General features: G+C 42.2%; 1 protein-coding gene and 1 long non-coding RNA gene across 2 annotated transcripts; both read right to left on the bottom strand.

The window, feature by feature from the left end:
* Nucleotides 1–1,722: 1,722 nt before the first annotated feature.
* Nucleotides 1,723–7,063, bottom strand: LOC136625569 (uncharacterized). Its single transcript, XR_010792560.1, has 2 exons — nucleotides 5,938–7,063; nucleotides 1,723–5,846 (listed from the first exon to the last, which is right to left on the bottom strand). It is a non-coding gene; the product is annotated as an uncharacterized lncRNA (long non-coding RNA).
* Nucleotides 7,064–12,861: 5,798 nt separating this feature from the next.
* NR0B1 (nuclear receptor subfamily 0 group B member 1) lies at nucleotides 12,862–16,186 on the bottom strand. The gene is made up of 2 exons (XM_066598629.1): nucleotides 15,493–16,186; nucleotides 12,862–13,362 (listed from the first exon to the last, which is right to left on the bottom strand). The coding sequence occupies exons 1-2, from the start codon at nucleotides 16,094–16,096 to the stop codon at nucleotides 13,118–13,120; spliced, it is 849 nt and encodes a 282-aa protein (XP_066454726.1). The 5' UTR covers nucleotides 16,097–16,186; the 3' UTR covers nucleotides 12,862–13,117.
* Between the last annotated feature and the right edge of the window lie 7,933 nt (nucleotides 16,187–24,119).

The following is a 24,119-nucleotide window of genomic DNA, read 5'->3' on the forward strand; positions in this document are numbered from 1 at the left end:
TCTCATCCCATGTGTTATTATTGCTGGAGGTGGTGGAACTACTGCTGCTGCTCTCCTTCTGCATATGCCATGCTTTCTCCTCTTCCTTCTCCTAAAAGGAAAGTTTTCTAAAACACAAGAAACAGCTGTAGCTCTACAGTTTTACCTTGGAGTTGGTCCATTTTTAAGTGTTGTGTTCACGTGGTAGAATGTATCCTTGTAATCTTGCAAAGCAAAGTTTTCAGTAACTTTACAGCTGTTCCTTTCAGTAGGCCCATGCTTCAATGTTGTATTCATCTTGCAAGATTTTGCTTTGTAAAATTTATGACATTGCTTTTCAAAGCAAGCAACATGCCTGGGGCCATCCTTGGCACAATTTTTTTTTATCTAGGAGACCCTATGTGGGCCTTCTTTTGTTTTCAGTGACACTCCTGTGCTGTGATTGACCCTTACAACACTGTACACTATTTTGAGCAATTTTTGAGAACAGAACAGTGTTCCCTAGATGTGTGGCTGTATTCCCATGCTATTTGGGTGGCTTTGGTTGCATTGGGGGCCTACTGGAGGTCAAATTAGTGAATCCAATTTTTTCTCCCATTAACTCTAATAAGAGTCCGAATTGACCGCCCTGACTGACGATGATTTTCGTGTAATTGTCCTAATACCCGCACAAGACAATTTTTCCCCTAATTGATCATCTCTATTGATGGATCCCCTTAAAGGCTTTGGAAATCACATATTGCTGTATCCAATTGAAAGCTTATGTGTATCATTCTCTTTTGTTCTGTGTCAAGGATTTAAAAATGTTACTAGAATCTTCAAACATTGGAAGACTATCAGAAAGCCTGTCCCACGACAGGTACTGCAATAGGAGGCTGTAAACAAGAATTCAGATACTAGAGATGAGAGAGAACACGTGTGTGTGGCAGGAAGTAACATACAAGTATGAGCTCCTGCCACACTCAGGGGAATGCTGGCTGCCAGCCAGTGAGAGAGGCAGCAGCAGTATTGGGACTGGGAGCCTGAGGTCCAGCGTGGACCAGTCTGGTTCTGTCACAAGGTCTAGCATGAAAGAATACCCTCTAGACACCTCGTGTGGGGGATGGTGATGGAGACACTGTCGGCTGTGAACCTTGAGTCTTATATGTTTCACAAGGACTTGATGTGATATAAAATAAAAACTGGAAAATATTCATGCTCAGGAAAATTATTCAGTGGGGTTAGGAATAATAATTAGAATATAAAGGTGTCAGCTATTTCAAATATACAAAATACCCAAGGCAAACAAACGTAGAGGTCACTTTCTGTGTTAGCCCACTTGCCTATTTTTTGTGGAGACTGGCAGAATTTTATCAAAAGCCTCTACAGGCTTTTAGTTTATTCTTAGTATATGTAATTAAAATATGTCCCTGCTAGCCTAAATCAACCACCCCCTGCAGTCATACCGATTCAGCCACCACATGGCTTAGGTCTGACCATTGTCTATGAGTATAGCATCCCCCATTCTCCACCTCGCCATACCATGGACATTACCACCCCCTTTACCTTCTGCATCACCCTATTATTTGTAGTATGTAAGCTCGTTGGAGCCCCTCACCGCTACTGTTTCCATCAATCAACTAATACATGTGTCGTAGATTTCCTTTGCGGAATTACGGCTTACTCAATTTGGAATGTTTACAGCCCTCCATATTAATTCTGAATTGATAATGCGCATAAGAAGTTTTTCACACTGACACGGGGTTCAGCATGCCTAGCTTCCTCAATTCTAACTTTAATGATCGGCGTGTAGCCTATTTTAAGAGTTTAACAAATCCGCCCATCTGGGCAGTCCAAAGATTACATGCATACAACGTATTGTTTAATTATTGGATAAGCATCTTGCAATTCTTCCATCCTCCGGTCATCTGTGATTGGCCATCAGGGTCAGGATGAAATGAGTGGGTTGTCTTGGAGCCACGTGGGGTTCCTTCGATATGATTGGATGTTACATCATGAACTATAAATTGCACAAACCTCCCATGTTATTTGCATACGTTTCCAGTAAAATTGCTTGGGTAATTTCTGCGGTTGTCCATGTCTGATTCCTAGTTCCGTATTAGTGCATGCAGCTGGACAGTCAAATATATTTATACATGTTGGTTACGGGCTAAATTCCATCTTTGTCAGCAGAGTTATGAAAAACAGATACTTTCATATGTAGGAAGTACTTATTGCACAACTGTCATGAACTATATTTGTAGCAAGATAGAAGTATGTATACAGAATGTTAAATTGATAACTGTCTACTGCCAAGGCCCAAAATATAGGAATACTGGACTTCCACCACAGACCCCCCTTGAAACTATCTGTTTCACTAAACTCGCCCTGCTCCGTCCCACCCCAATCCCCCACCGCTGACCCTAGACTCGCATTGTTTTGTAGACGACTGGGCCTACTACTGCCATGGGGGTATAGGATGGTTCGACATCATCACATTCTGGATCCATGATGACGACGGTTGCGCTGACAGTGGGCTTTTTGTTGGACGTCGTAGTGGGACAGGTGGACCAGGCAGTCATCAGGGTCGGAATACACTGTATGCAACGACAAACAGAAATTAGAATGACTATAAAGGTGACAAATATAATCAGGTTAGGAGAGGTGTGACTTTCACTATTTCAGGTAAACTCTGCATAACTTGTATAGAACCCCGCCTTCTTGACGTTACCTCGATTCATCAACAAGAGTGCAAAGTCAGGACTATCTAATGACTGATCAACATGACTGAACCCCTGTCTTATTAGTAAGTGCATTATCATATATATTAGTCTCGAAGGAAAGAGCTACAAGCTGATTATTCCCACTTCCCTTTTCCAGAGGCGGCAAGGTAACAGGACCAGGGGCGTTGTAACACCGGCATGTTGCGTGGACATAAGCAGAGTGCACTGCAGATAAAATAAAGCAAAGTCTTAGCAAAACCCTATCACAGTGTTCTAAATACACAATGTTCCAAAACCTATTTTTCTATATTTTTTCCTTCTCCTGTTAGGTACCTAACTGAGGAAAACAGACTAAGGTTAGCTCTTTTTAGTTAGTGCGGTCAGCTTCTTAATGGCAACTGCGTTTTTACCTGTGGGTCACGTTTTGTCTGGAATGTAGGTACAAGTCTCCCCTATCATCTTACAGACACTCCCTTTTTTGGCTAAAATCGTACCTAGTGCCATTCTATTTTGAAAAGTCGTAGTCGAGGTAGGTCCTATTGGTCGACTAGTCCCTATAAGGCGTCTCTAGTATAATTTATAAACCGCTGTTAATTATAATAAACATAATTAATCCAGTCAACATTTATTTACCCTAATGATCGGAAAAATGGACTCGAATCTAGTTTTAACTTGGTCTCTAATTTTTAAAACTTGTCAGGTACCCCCCTTGGCTATCCTATGATGTCAATGTATACGTGTAAATCAAAACTATCACCAGGAGCCTCTCTTCTCGCTCTAGCATAATGTTACAATACTAATAGCGTGCACAGGTACGCACGGCGTGGGACTCCTTAATCTTCACCCACACCAATGTCCCTCCTGGAGATAGTCCTAATGGTGAACACGTCCAGTTCCCCTCACCCTTGCGTCAGGGTTTTCCCACTGCCCGTAAGTCCCTACTCCTAAAAGGGGAGGGATCCCTACCTCACCTCAGAAGGAGGCCATGGATTCCCTGGGCTTATTTCCGGGCATCCATACCCTCTATCTGTACGAGTTAACACCCCACAGGGTGTGCCCTCGCCGGAACCTAAGGTCTTCTGCACTTTCCCTAGGCAAATGGGAAGTCCACTGACAGTCCATCTTATGAGACTGAGGCAGGCGCAGTACTGGTACATTTCTCCATTCTTCTGGTAACGTACCTGGTTGGCATTATCGGAACTGGCTCTTCATCTTTTTCAAACAAGGGAAACATTGGTCACATTAAAGGGAGAATACACGTACAGGAAATTACATACCCCACCTCTTCCTGCGAAAATCATATCCACGGCCACTCTATTTTGGAACGCCATGGATGCAGTGGGCCCTAACTGGTTAGCTAACCCTTGCAAAGCATCTCTGGTGTAGTTTACAAACCTCTGCTCATTGTAAGAGATATAATTCATCCAATCTACATTATTATTAACAGTGACAAAAGCAAATGAGGAATCAAAACCTGCTTTAACCTGATCTCTAGAATTAAATTAATCTCGCTCCCCCCTTGGCACTCCTATTACATCTATGTGTACATGTGGATCAAAGTTACCACCTGGAGCGTCAACGTCTCTCTTAGCACGATGCAGTGTTAGATTCTCACCCTCAGTGTAGGCTTCATATTGCACATTTGATTGTATTAATTTGTTCTGAAACAGGGGGCTAGTGTACAGTAGTCAAAGGTGTGTGTTAGAGGAATTGTACCACATTATAGCATGTAAGGATCATTAGTTTTTTCAGTGCGAAGTGTGGATCCAAGTGGGTTTTCCTTTGAGCTTGACTGCAGTTGGGGTGGTGAACAACATCTGGTAGGGACCTTCAAACAGGGTTTCTCTCTTAAACTTTTCCACATAGACCCTGTCACCTGGTTTTAGATTGTGACACTCATCTGTAGGACCTGGGGAAAAGCAGAGACTGCAGAATGCATTACTAACAATTCCTTGGAGAGGCCTATGACAAAATTAACAAGAAAATCATTCCCCAAATTCAGCTACTGTGGCATGTATCCTCCTAAGAAAAAGAAAAACTAATGAAAGACACTCAATTCAAAATTTACCCATTTTCTCTATTGCCTTTCGTATCTACTTTCCCCCTACTCCGTGGATGGTAGGGTGTGTGAAAAGCCTGAAATATACCCAAAACAGACATGATGTGTTGCATTATTTCACCTGTAAAGTGTGTACCTTTGTTCGACTCAATTACTTCTGGTACCCCATATCTGCAGATTACCTCATTCATGAATTTCTGTGTGGTTATCTGCTCATTTACCTTAGTATCCGGGTGGGCCTCCAACCTGAAAAAGACTCGAGCAACAACAAGCACATGTTCATACTCCCCAACAGGTGTGAGCTGAATGTGGTCAAATTGGCAATCTCTGAAATGGGTAGAGTGGTCAAGGCAAGTGTTATATGGCCACCTTACTTCTGTCCGGACTCGCATATGGCAAAGATCATGCTAACTGGACAAATGATGCAGCAGCTACAGAGAACCCAGGTGTCACCCATTCTTGTTCAGTGTCGCTGTCATCGCTGCTTTTGATTCTGTATACCAGCTGGGCCATCATGGGGAACAGGGACCTCTGTAGGCAAGTTCTGTTGATTGTTCGCCATACGCCGTCCTGTGCTGTCGCTCCCGTATTTTAGCCCATCTGCTTTCTTTCCTCGTTGACTTGTAACTGTAAAGTCCTTGACATATCAAAGTCCAAAGTTTTTATCAAAGTTCAAAGTTTTTATCAAAGTCCAAAGGTTTTATCAAAGTCCAAAGGTTTTATCAAAGTCCAAAGTCTTATCACTGACTCATGCTGTCAGTATCTATTCTTCTTTCTTCCACGGCTTGAGGGCCGCTGCCTTTGCTGTGTTGTCGGCGAGGGAGTCATCTCTCGCTTCTCCGTTGTAGAAATCGGTGTGGATTCTCCATTGCCAGGTAGTAGTAGTAGGGTTTCCATGAGACTCTGCACCGCTGCACCATTCTTAATTGGCTGTCCTACTGAGATAACAAGCTGTCTGGCCTTCCATATTGGGCCATAATCATGAGCTATGCCAAATGCATTCCAGGAGTCAGTGTAAAAAGTTGCCGACTTACCTTCTACCACTCCACACGCCCCAGTGAGGGCCTCCGGTTCCGCTTCTTGCCCTGAGACATGCGGAGGCAGAGCTTCTGCGTTTAGGACATCTTGTTGTGTGACCTCTGCATATCTGGTTCGGAATCATCAATCCTCACCCTGATACCATCTACAAAAGAAAACTCAAAATATGCATCATTAACAGTGTGTACATCACTACAATAATGCTATTTAAAAAATAGCTGATCCGCCATACTCAAATCACCTATGCCTCCCCTCCCCCCAGGAATACCTGATTAAAAGAAGAGTAGCCGGATTCAAGGTATTACAACATTGGGAAGCTCAGAGCAATATTGGGGGAGGCATGGAAAGAGCACATTGTAGCCGGATCTAATAGGCCAGAGCTAAGTGCTTGGGTTGCACTTGCATGAGTATGTTCTGGGTGTCATTTGGCGTGTGGACCACTAGGGGGTAGTCCAATACCAACTTAGAAGATTTGTCAACCATTGCCTGTACTGCTGCCATCGCAAAAGCAGGTGAGGGAGCTCCTCAAGTCACTGGATCCACCCTCATGGCTGTGGTTGTCCTTCGTGCTTTTGTGTCAATACTGTCATATAGGCGGCAGTATGAAACAAGGCCCAGAAAGGTGCGGAATTTGGCAACGGGTGTAAGTACAGGTATGGCCTGCAGAACTTGGTTAGTCTTTGGAGGCCTCCAGGCCTTACAGCCTTCTGCAAGAGAAATTAACAGTGAAATTGTGGCCGGTTGGCAGTTTTTTCCAAAGCATCAGCACACAGCACCTAACATGTGTGGCTGACCCTTCACTCCCCTTTTTTTTTTTTTTTTTTTTTTTATTATCTAGGGGGATACTGTTTGACCCAGGGGTGTGTATCTGGGTCTCGTATATATTATCATGGTCGATACATTCAATTTCCCTATGCCTGTCTTGCAGGTGTCCCATAATTTGTCAGGAACCGTGGAAAGCTGAGTTTGAGACAGGAGAAAAAACAAAACTTTTTCTTCTGGCTATCTATGATTCTTACCCCCTCCTTGGATAAGAGACGTGTTCTTGCATCATCTAGCTCCACCCCTCTGAGTGTGGCTAATCACTTACTTCCTTATTCCCTCATTCAATGTTTGGCAGTCCATGGGTACACATCACAACTCAATAAAGATAAAGTCTTATGCACCACACAATTTACATTTTACAAATTACGGGTCAATCCTGTGGATACCTGGCCTTATCGTTACCTGCTTGTTTCCTATTCCTTGGCTTCTCTACTGTAGTTTATTTATTTATTTTATATTGTCTGTGAATCTACGTTACTTGTGCTGGGACTACAGGGCAAGTAACTTCCTCTTTTTAGGTCTCTTACTCATGTGACAGCCCAGCGACAGGATTATAAGGGAGATAACGGGAGTACGTGGCTAATTTTCACTTTTACAACAATTTTTGTCAGACTTCCGGCGACCGGGCAGATGCAGTCTTAGATGCCGGGCATCTCCATCTGATTGGTAATGTACTGCAATTCTCTCTATTCACTAAGCTGGTGTCTTTGTATATTAATACAGACGCCATTGCAGCCCACCTTCACTTCCTCTTTTCTGACACTTAGAGAAATTCTAACGTCTAATGCATAAATCACATAGATTATGTTGTAACTTCTGTCACAGCGGTGGTTACAATTGAATTGGGGACTAAACACCTATTGGGGACTTGGCAAACATAGACGTATTTTCTTGTGGGCACGGTGTATTGGGATTTGGTGGGCTACGCAGTCTGTATTCTTAAGAGCCCCCTCAGGATGTGAGTGGCATACAACTTTTTACATTTGTATGACGGATGTATTTGTCTGAAGGATTAGGTTACATAACAAGCCATCCGCAGTAGTTTTAACATCCAACAGTAGTTATTTATTACAGCACAGGAATTGCTCCGCTTCTATTAAGAGTTCCACTTCCTCTTTTTAAATGTAGTTAGCAGCTTTTTTTTTTTTCTTTCTTTCTCCAAACACACTTACGGGCATAAGCCTATACTTCTATGCTATTATTAACGTTTAACAATTCAAAGACAACACAGTTTAGTAGTCTGTCTTTTACTAGAAGGGATCCAATAACGCAACCTAACCTATAAAGTCCAAACCCACAGCCGCCGCTGTGTACGGTGCATTATCTTGGCTATAACCCAGCCAATGCATTCTCATTGCTAACACTCCCTTCTTACAGTTTAGCAGGACTGATACTAATTCTATATGACCAACAAACAAACTATTCCTATATAACAACTCAGCAGGATTAGCTCTACACAACAAACAAGCACACTAACTTTATATAGGTAGGACACACAGAAAGATTGCTTGATTAATCAATGATAACTTGACTCTCCACCCCTTCCACACTTTTCTGGAGGGTGTAAGAATTAACCTTGGCTCATTGTTTGCTGCCTTGCAATTTCAATCATGGCTGCCAAATTCATGATTATAGAAGTCTCCTCAGACGCCGGACACAGTATGCCCCGCCCTAGAGTCTCTAGCATTTCTGTCGCTACACAGTTTATCAATCTACCCTCAGACGGAGGGATCTACTCGTGGACATTTAAACAATAAACAAATATTTGTGGACACACACAAGTAGACAGACAATTAGACGGAGCACCAGTACGGCTGGTTTGGTCTAAACTGCCCCTCGGGATACTGTCTGGCAGGCCCCCCTCCTAGGTCTATTACCAGACTCTAACGGAGCAGCGTTGCCTGTCCAGACGTTTGACCGTTTCCTGTCTCTAAGGCTTTAGACTCCAAACCTGACCAGAGCAGGACCACCTAGTCAAACTACTCCGTCAGGCCCCCCTGACTCTAAGGTTTTAGACTCCAAACCTGACCCGAGCAGGGGGCCCCTGCGGGGACTTCCTCTCCCTTAAAGCAATTCACTGACCTTGCCAACCAACCAGTACTCTCAAAACGACAGGCATGTAAACATTCCTTTATATCTTATGACAGGTTCTTATCATGTGATCGAGACTTAAAGAAGTACCTGTCGATCGGGTCCAAATCATTCGGCCTGGCACGGCACATGGGCGAGCCTGAACTTAGCCACACAGGTATAGATAATTAATTTATCTCACCGTGTTCTGATGATATTTTGGGCCCACCAAGTCCAAGGTCGCATATGTCCGTGTCTTCTGTCCGAATTCTATGGAACCTGTCGATCACAGTCCCATCTGGGGTGCCACTGTCGTAGATTTCCTTTGCGGAATTACGGCTTACTCAATTTGGAATGTTTACAGCCCTCCATATTAATTCTGAATTGATAATGCGCATAAGAAGTTTTTCACACTGACACGGGGTTCAGCATGCCTAGCTTCCTCAATTCTAACTTTAATGATCGGCGTGTAGCCTATTTTAAGAGTTTAACAAATCCGCCCATCTGGGCAGTCCAAAGATTACATGCATACAACGTATTGTTTAATTATTGGATAAGCATCTTGCAATTCTTCCATCCTCCGGTCATCTGTGATTGGCCATCAGGGTCAGGATGAAATGAGTGGGTTGTCTTGGAGCCACGTGGGGTTCCTTCGATATGATTGGATGTTACATCATGAACTATAAATTGCACAAACCTCCCATGTTATTTGCATACGTTTCCAGTAAAATTGCTTGGGTAATTTCTGCGGTTGTCCATGTCTGATTCCTAGTTCCGTATTAGTGCATGCAGCTGGACAGTCAAATATATTTATACATGTTGGTTACGGGCTAAATTCCATCTTTGTCAGCAGAGTTATGAAAAACAGATACTTTCATATGTAGGAAGTACTTATTGCACAACTGTCATGAACTATATTTGTAGCAAGATAGAAGTATGTATACAGAATGTTAAATTGATAACTGTCTACTGCCAAGGCCCAAAATATAGGAATACTGGACTTCCACCACACATGTAACCCTGGTTTTTATGTCTTTGTTTATTGTATCTGTTCTCCCATGTTTTGTACGCGCTGTGGAATATATTGGCGCCATATAAATAAAGATTATTATTATTAAACATTCCCAAACATGAAGTTTGTTTTACAGGGTGGGCCACAGAAATTAGCTTGGCAGCATACTCTCATAAAAACTGTCTAAAAGAAAATCTTAACACCAATTTCATTTTATCTCACCATTATAAGAAATGAAAGTTTTGTTGTGATAGGTTGCTATGTGTAATAAAGACAGATTTTCTTTTAGACAGCTTTCATAAGAGTGTGGTGCGGGGATACCTTTCTGTGGTGATGATGAGTGAGTGTAAGGTATAGCGTGAAGTAGTACATAATGCATATAAATGAAGGCAGAGTTATTTTGGTAACAAACTGCAGCACATCAGGCTAAGATATGCATATTAAGGTGCTGTTACACAGCGGAATCATCATTCGGATGCTCGCGATCCAGCGAAAATATGCAAAATTATTGTTCAGTGTAGATGCATGCAGCAACTTAATGACAAACGAGAAGCCGTTTGCTTATGAACAACTGCTTACTGTGAATAGGGGGCATGCAAGCCGAAACAATCGCCAACCGCTCCGCCACCATTCGCTCAGCAACACTCATTCCTGTGTAAAGTCATAGGAATGATTATCACTGGGATGAGCAGTCAGGCATCATTTGCCCCATGTTAAAGCAGCCTTAGAGATATTATTACACACACTGTAGTATATCATTAATGCTGATCCTAGACGTCATGCAGTACCTTCTTTGGACAATCCCTTTTTGCCAAAAGCAACCACTTATAATAAACAGATCACCAGATCACACCAAAACACGAAATGCTGCAATTTATTTTCTCAGAGTGTTTGAGTTTGAAAAAAGCATATGTGAATATTAATTTTGAAATTCACGTTCTCTATTACCATCCGATTTCGGACCAATTTTTTCAGTCTGAAAATTGGATGGAAAAATCACCCATGTGAATATACCTTTGTTTGCTGCCTTTTGTTCTGATCGAAGAGCACTATTTACCATTAACTCTGCTTTCCTGACTACAGAATTTGAAAATTGATTTTTTTTTAGGCCACTCTCATACATGCGCTTTTTACTGCCATTGCTGCGGCATTAATCATGATACAATGCTCCCATTGATTTCAATGGGGCCTCGTCTACCTGCGCTTGAGACATTTTACCGCAATTTTAATTGCTGTTTTTGAACACATATTACTGCATTTAACAGTCTTTTTTAATGCATCCCATCATTCTGATGGGTGATAAGGGGCGTTAAAAAGTGTGAAAACATGCTAAAATAGAGCAGACAGCGCTCGGAAATCATGGTGTTTTACTGACGCTGTGTGTGAGAGTGCCCCAGATGTTAGAAAAGGGAACTTATCAAAGCAAACAGCAAAACATTTTCAAGAATACTTTTATTGAAATAAAAAAATATTGTCTTTGTAAAAACAATAAGTTACATATTTTACAATACTTTAAACCACAATAACTGAAACAGTTTCATAGGTTTTGCGTTGATAATCAAAGACACAATAAAGCAATAACATCTCACAGAGAGGCTTTTTGAAGTAGATACAGTTAATAATGATGAAGCAGGAGTTATATACTGTATGTGCTAATAATATATATTGTGTGCTATGGAAAAAAAACTTGCACTTAAAACAGCAACAGTGTTTTAGTAAAAGCCGAAGGCTAAGTGGTAGTTTGTAAATGCACATAGGTGTTCCTCACTATATGAGCCATTAAACGAATACTAAACCTAGAAATAAATTATGACTGTAGACAATCTTGCCCCATCTGTTTGTTAATCTGCAGTATTTTCTGCATGTTCATGGAAAAAAACTTGAAGAAACCCTGCAGAAAACACAGGAGTTAGTTTCCTGCTAATCTGTCCCATTTCAACGGGAGACTGTCTGAGGAGGCAGTGCTTGATCAAGGGGTGAGGCTTAATTATCTTTTTGTCCTATTATAGACAGGATGGGGGGAGGCTCCTGTTGCAGTCAGTTGTCTTACAGCCAGACATGGAACAATGAGGAGGAAGAGGGACAAGGTGGATCTCCTGGCACACAGTTTAACACTTTCCAATCCGCTGTCTGATGTCTTCCTACATTCTGATTGAAGCTTGTACAGCTCCAATGTCAGAAGACATCCGACAGGGTATTTTTACCGTCTACTGCCAGCCACTCCGATGTCAGAGCCTCTCTGGTGCACACACACTGGCTTTAGCCAGCAGATGGCACCGTTGTATAACTGCAAAAAGAGAAAGCCTTTTAGGAAACCCTGAATCTAAAATTGGATTGGAAAGGGTTAAATTATAATATGAGATTAAATAAGATCAAAGGAAAGAATAAGAGGTTAAAAGATTAAGGGAGGATTTTTAAAAATTATTTTTGTGCATTTTCTAGTTTAGTACTCCTTTCAAGAGGACTCATCAGCTTTCCTGACATGCCTGTTTAGCAAACACTTTCTTCGCCATAAAGTAACAATATTACCATTCCTCACCATACATACTTGTTTCATTGACATTTTCAACTTACACATTCATTTGACAAGGGAAATTATAACACACAGCTATCAATTTATTTCATTCCAGGAGGAATAACAGAGTTTTATATAAAAGATGCTCCAGAATTGTTATTTCACGAAGAGTATATTTACTAAAACAGACATATCAGGAGAGCAGATAGACCCTCTATAACATAGGCTTACTCCTTTACAATAAGTGCAAATGGCTTGTCTGCTACTCTTTATTAATATAACAGTATGCATATTTAAAAAAGATCAACCAAATAATTTAAATACACTCCTAGCCCTTATTAGTTTATGCATCAAACATACCACAAATGGCACAGTATGTATCTCTTTCTACTGACTACCATTGATTTGCACTAGCACACAAAATATGCTAAGCTGGTTTTAGCTATTTCACCTTGGGCTCCAAAATCTAATACATCCACATAATGTATTTGTACAGTTATAGCCAAAGCAAACATACCATGTATTATACCAGATATTGCAAATCCAGTAAAAATGTATTGCCAATGATGGAGCTTTCTGAAGACAATAATGATTCATCTATAGCAACTGCATTGCACTTCAGTATGTAAATATGGTATTTTATAAATGCTATATATGCTTTGCGTAGACGTCTGTGTATTGAGAAAGTTAGAAACCAAGTAGGTCAAGCAAACAATTGTACCATGAAAACAGTATATTGTACAGAAAGTCTACTTTGGGGCACATACAAGATTCTTATACCCAAGCAGCCAATCTGAACACAGTTTGGGGTCAGGTTAGACTTCTGTGCATCTGGCCCCTTCGTCAAGCTTGAATTATGTACACTTCTTATTATATTAATGTGTCACTTCAAATGAACGTCCGTTGTTGAGGTACAATTATATTTTTGCACCCAGCATCTCTAATAACATGTCGGCCATATTCACAGAGCCAATAATGGGTCTAAAGAATAGTTCTGCAATAGCGTTGGCATTGACGGATCTCAGCAAGGACAAAACAATAATTAGTTTGGCAAATCTAGAGTGATCCCATCTCTGGACCATCTTCACATGCTCGTTTAAGGCTTGGTGGGCTTCCTGTTGTAATCCTTGGATATACTGAGCACAGTGCAATGCAGGCAAATCTGTGTATACAAAATAAAGAAAACAGTCAATTATATTCCACTGCTAGAGAATGAGATGAAAGGGACAATAAAGATAAGTAGTGACACTCTAAACAATATTAGAAAATCTTCTCCCTCCATGTAAAATAGTGGATAACACAAGCCGATATCACATCTATACTTCCACATACACATTTTATGCATGCAATTTAATGAAATATTTGTTTTATTTTGTGTATACTTTACTAACAGAAAGGTCTATTAGCATCAGGCTGTATAACTTAAGCAACCCATCTGTTTATTATATTGCAGGAATTGTAGGCAGTATGAAATACAAGTCGCTGTGCTTCCACATATCTTTGAGTTTACTATACTAATAAAGTTAGTAGATGTTATTAGAAACCTCTATGTTATCCTTAGAGTTGTTACTTTTTATACATATGGAGAGTCAAGCTGCTGTGGATTTTAATCATTTCCAATGAAAATGCGTTTTGTTCCGCCAACTATGGATGAACTTTCCATTTTTATGTGATAACTGCATGGCTATGCAGGATCTGAGCTTAGGGTAGGTGGATATGCACAGGAGAGGTGAGCTGGTTGCCCTTTCCTTTCTTGATGCATTTTATAAAACTAGTGTTCCTCAAATTAATACTCAAAGAAGTACTCCCAAGATCATTCACTGGGCTGCCTACTAAAAGCACAGCAGGAGGACAGTGCAAGATATTCGCTAGAGCACATGTACCCCCAGCTGATGATCTAGACAGCACTATTTACCAACACTAGTGCAGTAAGATACTCACTACTATGCACTCTAAATGAACAAAAGTCATTGCACAAATGTAGCAAACTCTAAAAGGAGTCAGTCAATGGTTTTGACCCCTGAAAACTAATGACAACACTTGTGACCGGCAATGCAGCTAGCGCATAACCCTTGATATTCATATTAACTGCATAAGCCAGAAATAAAATATTTACTACGCTGCATGCGATGATTACAAGTGCCATGGAGGTGATCCTTTCACATGTAGTGCCCTACGCCATCTGCACTAAACGCTCCTAAACCCCATCCCTTCTGCTCGTAAGTGATGGCTCTAGCGTCCAATCAAGAAACCACTAGAGCTATCACTCACAGCCCAGGGGAAGGGTTTCTGAAATGTTCAGTCCAGAGAGTCCAGGGCACAGCACATGAAGGGACTGCCTTCATGACACTTGCAATGGTGGTACAAGGCATATTGAAACTTTGTATTTCAATAACTAAGTCAATAGCTTGTACCTTGTAAACTTTGACTCATTGCTCTTTACTACTATGTGCAGTTGTAAGGGAATCTACCATCAGGATTCTATCATGAACCATGTTATATCAGTTATTTGCTACATTTTGTCAAATATTGTGATATTATCATAAATTATAGCAAAAAGGACCAAAGCTGTCCTGGATTAGCATAAATGACTGATTCATCTGCACTTTTTGTAATGACTAAGTATAAATGATCATACATGTTCATCAACGCGTAGTCATTTTTTCAGATAGATATTATGCAAGACAGTGCTATGAGTATATCGATATAGGCTATGGTTCATTAACACAAGGATTTGCTATGTATTTATAAAGCATACTAAAAACACAACACTTATTGCAGTTGTATTTTGGATTTACTTGTCTTATTAGTCAGGTCAATAGGTAGAAAAATGCTAAACAGTGCATGTGTGGAAAATGGAACTAATATTCTTCTTTTCACTCACAGCTCAGATGCTGAATCGCATTTCCTCATCTTAATAAATACAATAAAAATGCAACAAAAACAGTATTACAAATAAACTTTACTAAAGTGGACTCTTCTAAAATCTAAAGTCAATCAACAAATGATAAGTAGATGAACACATGGACTAATAAAGTTATCAATATAGGTGAAGCAGTGCTGGATATGTTCCTGTAGTAGAGCTGAGTTTGTAATTGTTACAGCTCATTGTGATATCAGCATTACGTACTATTGTTGTTTTATATAGGGTTGCAGTGAACCTCTTGCTTTCTGATAATCCAAAGAGTTCAGCTCTGCTACATCTGCTCAACGGTACATTGCAGCAATAACAGTTCTCTCCTTGCTTGATGGATAAATAGTTTATATTTGGAAAGTTTGAGACTATATTTACCTGGATTAAATAGTACAATCCCTTTTAGATAGGCATATTCTTTGTTGCTAATCCCCAGGCTCCAGCATTTCTCTAGGAATTCTTTGATCCACCTGATCTCTGAGGCTGCTGGCAGTTGTGTGACTTTATGCTGCTGCTGCAGATTATTTCCAAGTAGTAGAGTCTCTTGATGTTCTTGTTGCTGCTTCTTCTCTGCTCCTTGTCTGTTCGTTAAAATCCTTTGCAACATACTGGGCTCTGATGTTTCAACAGTCTCAAAATCTACCTTGTCCTGTGCAAGTCCCAGCACCAGCAGAGGAGCCCAGCAGCTCCTGACCAACAGTAGCTGGTCAGCCATGGGTAGCTCCTGGAAGCAGGGCAGGCTCTTGACAAACCTTAAGGTTTTCACTAGCACAGCTGAGGCAGCCTTGCAGGTGACCTGGGGGCTCTTAAGACTGACTTTCTTCTGAGATCCACAGGAACAGCCTTGTCCATACCCTCCTGTGTGCTCTTCTTTCCTGCCTTTATGAGATTCATTGTGCTCCTCATTCTTCAAGATGTTGTACAAGATACTGTTGTGCCTCCTGTTGTCTACAGAACAGTGACACTTACCTAAACAAGCCATGGAGAAGTGTGGAGAGATGCAACCTGACAGCTTCTTGGCTGCATCAGTTGTTGTTGCTTCTGCTGTTCTGCCTTTGAAAGAAACCAGACAGATACTATGCTGATGCTTCTCTGCCTGCCCCTCGGGTTATATTTATACCTTTGTTTCCAGTCAGACAATATGTGCAGTTCAAAAGGGGGCAGACGCTCATTATTGGCTGAAAAAGAGAGAGAGAATGGAAAAGCTTGCACCTCCTCCCCTTGCTTTTCACATTATCAGCCGCTAGAGGAAGCCATAGAGTTAATGTGACAATATATCTGTTTGCACACATCCTTGAAGCATAGTGTACTATATGAGATAGATGATAGGTAAACTGTAAATATTCTGTAAAATACTAATATTATTCTTGAAATTTTTTTTTCCAATCTACCAAATTAAGAAGGATCAAAATCACAAAAACATATGAAATGTGCAAAAAAGAAACTTTATTGAATATACAGATATACAAAAAAATTGTGCTAGGCAATCTATTGCGTATTAACAATTGGGAACAGTTACTATTTGTATTGCATAATATGAAATGAATTGCAATACTGACCGAGGGGCTTAACGCTTTTCATTTCAGGTCACTCCACCTTTTTCAACATTTTAAAAAAATCTGTATATTCAATAAAGTTTGAGGTTTTTCTACTGGCCATTTCACGCCTTGTTTATTTTTAAAGGTTGGTAAATGGTAAGTGGCTTCAGGCACTTCAGAGTTATAGGGCTCCATTTGGTAGGTTATTTATATTTAGAGTTTTTAGACGTTAGAATGCGAGTGCCTTCATCTTTCATCATGCCTGCCTTTCAAAATATGTTGCTATACAGCAACTCTCATTCAGCAGTGACATACTTTATTTTGCAGAACTTTACAAAGATTGTAATCATTCATAATCTGCCAGGGAGATAAAAATCTGCTGTAATTTCTAATACCCTTGGCTGTCTGTCCACGGGCGTTGCCGAATATCGCTAGCGATAATCCGCCGCCCGGCAGCAGGGGGGAGAATTGTCACTTCTCTGCGGTGAGCCTATCTAACAGGCTCACCACGGAGACTTGCGGCAAATTGCGGCATGCCACGATTTGCCACTCGCGAGCGGAGAATCGCTATGCTTGCGGACAGGGGGACCAAGTGCAACGCTATGGAAAGCATTCAATGCGTTCCCCGTGGTAGAATTATCACCATGGGTAACGAAGTGCAAAATCACCCGTGGACAGGAGGCCTTTGGCATATACACACGGGCAGATTCTAAAGGAAGCCAATTTACCTATCAGTTTTTTTTTGAAGAATTTAAAGTAACAAGTATGATGGAAACCTAGTAAGCCCATGCAGAACTTACCTTTGCTCAAAACCAAGACATTGTATTTAACTAGTTCAACGTAACTAATATAACAAGTGGTTTCTGCAAATACAACACAAAATGCAACTTTTAATGACCACTGAAGTCTCAGAATTATTCAAGCCATGACAAGCATCTTCAGTACTTAGGAAAGCACACTTTTGCTGTTATAACCAGCTGCAAATGTAATGCATAGCCAGACAACAGCTTCTGATAGCATTCCTGAGGCCATGCCTCATGGCTAACGGCCTCCAGTTCATTAATATTCTTGGGTCTGAGTGCTGCAACTGACTTCTGAAAATCCCATTAAAGATTTTCTATGGGACTCAAGTCAGGCGATTGCGATAGCCAATCCAGTATCTCAGTGCGCTTCTGATTACTGAGGGGAGTGGATGTCTAGAAGGGAGGTCTCTAAAGTTCCGCTGGGTGTGGCTCATTTGTAGTAAAAGGCTTTGTGCTTTGCCCAGGAAGGTGTAAAGGTACTGGGCTACAAGCTGGCATGGAGCCTTGGACCTCCTCCCTCCAGCCTCCTAGGGCCAAGCTCTGTGGTGAGTCCAGAAAGGGTTAATGTGGCCCAAAACTCCATACCCACTTGTGCCAGTAATGGAAATGGAGGAGCTAAGGAGGTACGGAAAGTTTCAGTCAGTGGAAAAAATAAAATGAAGGGTCGCAGCTATTTCGGAAGAGCTGACGCTGCTGGTTGCCTTCCAGTGGAAAGTGGGGGGGATCCAGCGCCAGGTACCAACTATAGCGGCTTGGCTGTTCCTCCTCCCTCCTGTGTCCCTGAAATGCCTGTCAGGTGCTTCTCCTACACATGTGGAGACAAATGAGTACAGAAGTCACACTAGTACTGGAGGCTGTGGGACTACAGATCTCAAAGCAGCTGAAATGGGCAGAGTAACAACCAAGGATTTGGCAAAGATCTCCAAGGAACTGAGGTCTGGTCAGCTTAATGTGATCCCTAAAATGACTGGTAACATGGCTAGAAACAAAACAGGTTCTGGTCCAGGGAGTGATGGCAGAGATATAGAGAACATGTTGGATGTATTAGTTCCTCTGCTGTCTCTGTTCCCGCAGGGACTCCTGAAACTCTTTATGTGGTCGATCCTCCATCTACTGTAAAGGTGGGTGTGGCTTCAGTAGGTGGTCAAGGGGTGGGGCATGATTCTGTCGCCTCGCCAGCAGTAACATCATCTGGCAGACATTATGCCAGTGTCTCCACTGGAGGGAAGGGGAAGCATCTTCCTTGTCTTCAGAATCTATCAAGAGCACCTCCTGGAGGCTTTTAGGAGAGGGGGGAGCTCAGTGAATTTAGGGAGTCTTCCCCCTCTGCTCTCGGAAGGCACCCAGTCTGGGTAGAGAGATAGAGACTGGGTGCCTTTTTAGAGAGCAGAGGCGGAAGACCACATAGTCCCTGCCGGGCAGGACATTGGTCACAGGAACATGGCCCATCTTCAGTAGAGCGGCAATGCCTGATCCATCCCTGCACATCTAAGTTCGACATCTGTTTCGATCACCCAGAGGGCCTCCAGCTGTTTTGGGTGAATTATGAGCTGGTGAAGGATGAGCCCAGCTGGGGATGTTTCACTGCGCAAGTGGTAATCTGCCAGACTGGAGTCAAGAAAATGATTGTTTTGACTCGTAATTAGTTGTTATCTTGCTATGACATCATGACTTTGCTAAGTTGGTATATTGAGGTGATGGACATGCTCAAAAAGAACAGGAATGAACACAGCATCTGGTCTGGAGCCTAGACATTTATGGTCAAACTGAAACATTCAGGGAACTCGATGGCCTACATACCTTCTGTGGCTTTTCTTGGTAGGTATCATATCTTGGCCTTCTACCAGAGACAGCCGAAGCTCTGTCACAAATGTGGTGACTCCACACATTTGAGTGCTGCCTGTAAAGTAATCATGTGCACTCTGTGTGGCAAGGTAGGTCATCTTGTGGCATCTTTTACGGAGATCAAGTGTCACCCATTCAGCCACTGTTTATGCTCTTTTGCCAATGTGGTTGTAGCCCCAACGGGGGAGAGCCATGAGGTAGTCTCTATGGGGGATGGGATCAGCAGAGGTGGTGGAGCCTGGGAGCCAAGGAAAAACAAACATTTGGAGCTGCCAAGCTGAGATGCCTAGAAAAGCACAGAAGGAGCAAGAAGCTAGGGCAGGCTCATGTGGCAGGTGGGTCAATGCTGGCCACTGTTCCTGATGCAAATCACAAGGCTGAGGCTCCAGGAAAAAGCGAGTTGGATAAGGAGGTCAACTGTTCAGATTCTTCCCACTATGAACGTTTGGGTGAGGATGGCAATGAGTGGCTAGAGAAAAAGTGTAAGCAGGGCACTGAGAAAAAAAAGAAAAAGGAGGGATCTTCCCCAACACTGTGCCAGATACACAAAGGCAAACCAAACTCTCCTCTTATTGGGCTCTTTAACAGGTTCCAAGCTCTAGTGGAGGTCCGGTCCATCTTACTGGTCTCTTGCGGTCAAGCCAGATAGCGGAGTGGTGATCCTTTTTACCACATTGGTTGAATGCTGGCTGCTTACTGAGCTAGAAATAGGAAGGTGCCTAATCCTGGATATTTTCATGAATTTTTAACTGGGGCAAGAAAGGTCCAAATTATATTATGAAGCTAGAGATGAGCGAGCACCAAAATGCTCGAGTGCTCGTTACTCGAGTCGAACTTTCAGTGATGCTCGAGAGTTCGCTTCGAGTAACGAACCCCATTGAAGTCAATGGGCGACTCGAGCATTTTTGTATATGACTGGTGCTCTACTAAGGTTTTCATTTGTAAAAATCTTAGCAAATCACCAAAGTCATGTAAAAAACACAGAAATGGGTAGGGCAGGCGAGGTGCAACATGCAGGGCTGCATTTTGGGCTCCGAGGTCTCACTATTAAGCCTCAATAGTGGCAAGAGTGAGACCCCCCCCCCCCTGCACTGTCAGCATAAAGATCGTTCTCCTCTGCCACAGCTGTAACAGCTGTGGCAGACAAGAACGATGTTAGCCCATTGAATTCAATGGAGCCAGCAATTCAGCCGGCTCCACTGAAAGCAATGGGCTGCCGGCGAGCACGGGATGAATTTTCGGGAAGGGCTTAAAAATATAAGCCCTTACCTGAAAATCATCCTAAAATGTGTTAAAAAAAATAGAAATGGGCCGGAGCTGTCCAGCGCATTGAATTCAATGGAGCCGCAAATACAGCCGGCTCCATTGAAAGCAATGTGCTGCGGGCGATCTCACGATTAATTTTCGGGAAGGGCTTAAATATATAAGCCCTTCCCTGCAATTCATCCAGAATTGTGTAAAAATAAAAAAATATATATATACTCACCTGGTCCCGGCAGACGGAGTTCAGCTGCGGCCGGCTTCAGTTCTCCAGAACTGCTCTCTGTAGTATTCAGCAGACGGGGATTTAAAATCCCCGCCTGCTGAATGAACTGCCTCTGATTGGTCACAGCCTGACCAATCAGAGGCAGCTCTCACTCACACCCATTCATAAATTCATGAATGACAGCTGAGAGCTGTCCCTGATTGGCTCAGCGCTGAGCCAATCAGAGGCAGCACTCACTCACCCATTCATGAATTCATGAATGGGTGTGAGTGAGAGCTGCCTCTGATTGGTCAGGCTGTGACCAATCAGAGGCAGTTCATTCAGCAGGTGGGGATTTTAAATCCCCGCCTGCTGAATACTACAGAGAGCAGTTCAGGAGAACTGAAGCCGGCTGCAGCTGAACTCCGTCTGCCGGGACCAGGTGAGTATATATATATTTTTTTTTTTACACAATTCTGGATGAATTTTCGGGAAGGGCTTATATATTTAATCCCTTCCCGAAAATTCATTGTGAGATCGCCCGCAGCGCATTGCTTTCAATGGAGCCGGCTGTATTGCCGGCTCCATTGAATTCAATGCGCTGGACAGCTCTGGCCCGCTTCTGTTTTTTTTTAACACATTTTCGGATGATTTTCAGGTAAGGGCTTATATTTTTAAGCCCTTCCCGAAAATTCATCCCGCGCTCGCCGGCAGCCCATTGCTTTCAATGGAGCCGGCTGCATTGCTGGCTCCATTGAATTCAATGGTCAGTGCTCGTCTAATCGAGACGAGTACCGCGTGGTGCTCGTCTCGAGTAACGAGCATCTCGAGCACCCTAATACTCGAACGAGCATCAAGCTCGGACGAGTATGCTCGCTCATCTCTATATGAAGCTTGTCACTGTTTGGACCCTAAAACATAACTTTAAATAATTATAGTTAAAATACAGAAACTGACACACATATATGGGACACACAAAAATAAGTAATGTATTAAATATATACTCTAGGATAATTCTCACTGGCTTACGTGAGTAAATATCAAATATGGACCATTGTTATATGTCCTGAATTTTAATGGGTGTGTTTGGTACCACTGTAGGTAAACGCAAATAAGAGGGACAATACTAAACAATGTTGATCTTCTACCTGAGGCGTATGGGAGTTTATTTTGACAGTACACTACAACAGGCAGGAATACCCCCCCCCCCCCCCCCCGATGAAGTGTCAATCAGTTATAGATCTTACTCGTCACCAGGACAGAAGGCAACTCTGTTGTGACATTAAATCAAGTATAATGAATTTAATAGGTGTATTTTGGTCCAGCGCGTTTCGCTCCACTCAGGAGCTCCACAGGGACCTGAATCTGCCTCAATGATATGTCTTTATATGTTTCCTTAGTCACCCCAATAGGTGGTTTCCTCTATTATAGTATCTGCTAGGGCAGCATATGATGAAAAATGTTGACACAGGATGAGTGAGTCACCTTATTGGGATATCAGCCTATTTTACTCCTGTGTCGATATCATAGAAGCATCTTATAAATCCATTCAATATGAGTGGATCTTATTTATGAGAAGATGACTTGTTGTGATACCCAATATAATGGATTTATGTTGCACTCGATATCTCCTCATGCAATGAGCTACCTTGATAAATAACTCAATACCCCCTCTAACTATTAAGTTCTCTATCTATTACGCTCAACAAGTAGACCCTCAATAGATGCAATATGAGGAACTATCTCATGGACTCATCACTGACAGACTATCATATTCTAAGTACTGCCTAAATATGAGAGTTCCGTATAATAACTGACTGCTACTATCGAACTAAAGATTCTTTCTGCCTAATAGGATTAGCTTAATAGCTGATCAATTCATAACCCATACATAAAGGAGCAGTGGCAGCAGAGAAATAGATAAATAAAATTGAGAAGAGAGAGGAGCAGCACATCAGCAGCCTTAGTGGTAGGCTAGTGGTATCACATCCAATCCTCGATATTCTCATGAAGGGACAAGAGCTTCAGCTAGTTAACATCAATGGCTCCCACACCAAGCAGCACTGCAAAAATCTCTTTATGAGGATAAACCTGCACCTTTTTATCAGCCATCAGGTGATCTTTGTGAGGGACTTTACTACACTCACAAAGACCCATGACAGGGAAGGCTCCCTATATAAGCTGGTTTATGATAGCATTGGGCTAAATAGCATAGTTTCCCTGGTGGATGTCCACATCGACAACACCCCAGGCCATGCAGGGTTCACCTTCTACAAAAGTAGATGTAGGTCTAGGATAGACAGGGTTTTATTTTAAGGAGAAATCCATCTCTTCACCAGTGTCCATTCTTGAGGTGGAATTCTTTGACCATTGTCTGATTTCGTTTTTTCTGAATGCTACAGTGATCCCATGGATAGGCAGAGGCTTATGGAGGCTGAATTTGTTGCTCCTGGAGGATTCTGAAATCAGACGGTCCTTTGAGGATTCTCTGCAGAGCCAGGTACCATTACTGTATCTTCATAGCAGCAAGTCAGAGTGGTGGGAGATGTTCAAGATCAGGGTGGCGAAGTTATCCCACCAGCTCTATAGCCCCAGGAGCCTGAGCAGGTATCATCAATATCAGGGCCCAAGGAGGAAACTCAAACATCTCGTCTCAAGTGAAGGTAGCCGCAAGGTTATCTCCAGAGTAAAATCCTTACTTAAAAGGTGCCAGCCTAATAGGCACACATCTTTGGTTTGTGATAGGGATTTCGGGAAGTACCATTCATCTGATCCCTACAGGAACTGTAAGATGTAAGTAAATTGTAAATTTGTCACAGGACTGATTGACAGCACTAGATTCCTGAACAGGTCCAGATCAGGGATTTTGAAGGTTGTCAGATCCTTTTACTTGCACCTTTTGAGAAAAAAAGGATCTGGATCAGGATGCAATGTTAACTTTACTGGCTAAAACTATCCTTGAGCCAGGGGATGACATCTCTCAATGTTTTGACAGCAGATGGACTGGCGATTGATTGATGGGCTTCGGCTCAAAAAGTCGCCAGGTCCAGATGGCTTAACATCCGAGTATTATAAGACCTTTAAGGACATGCTAAGTCCCCTCTTGACTGAGGTATTGAATGAGTGTCTTCACTTGGGCACTCTGCCGAAGTCAATGAGGTCAACCTTGATCATTCTCTCAAAGGGCAGAGCTACGAGGATATTGAAAACTGGCATCGCATAGCATTTCTCTATATGGACAGAAAGGTTTTGGCAAAAATTCTGTTTAATTGTTGGGCCCTGCATTGCTGGATTCCAGGTGGCAGCACCTTTAGTGCTGTTCTTGGTGTCCAAAAGGCAATGAAACAAAGTAGG

The sequence above is a fragment of the Eleutherodactylus coqui genome, chromosome 4 (genome assembly GCF_035609145.1).
Source record: "Eleutherodactylus coqui strain aEleCoq1 chromosome 4, aEleCoq1.hap1, whole genome shotgun sequence".
NCBI classification, from domain to species: Eukaryota; Metazoa; Chordata; class Amphibia; order Anura; family Eleutherodactylidae; genus Eleutherodactylus; species Eleutherodactylus coqui.

Bases quoted from the DNA above. Each gene is read 5' to 3' on its own strand.
- NR0B1 (XM_066598629.1), bottom strand. From the start codon at position 16,096: ATGGCTTGTTTAGGTAAGTGTCACTGTTCTGTAGACAACAGGAGGCAC. The intron at 13,363-15,492 runs GTAAATATAGTC...TTGTATACACAG, and splicing joins GATTGTACTATTTAATCCAG to ATTTGCCTGCATTGCACTGT.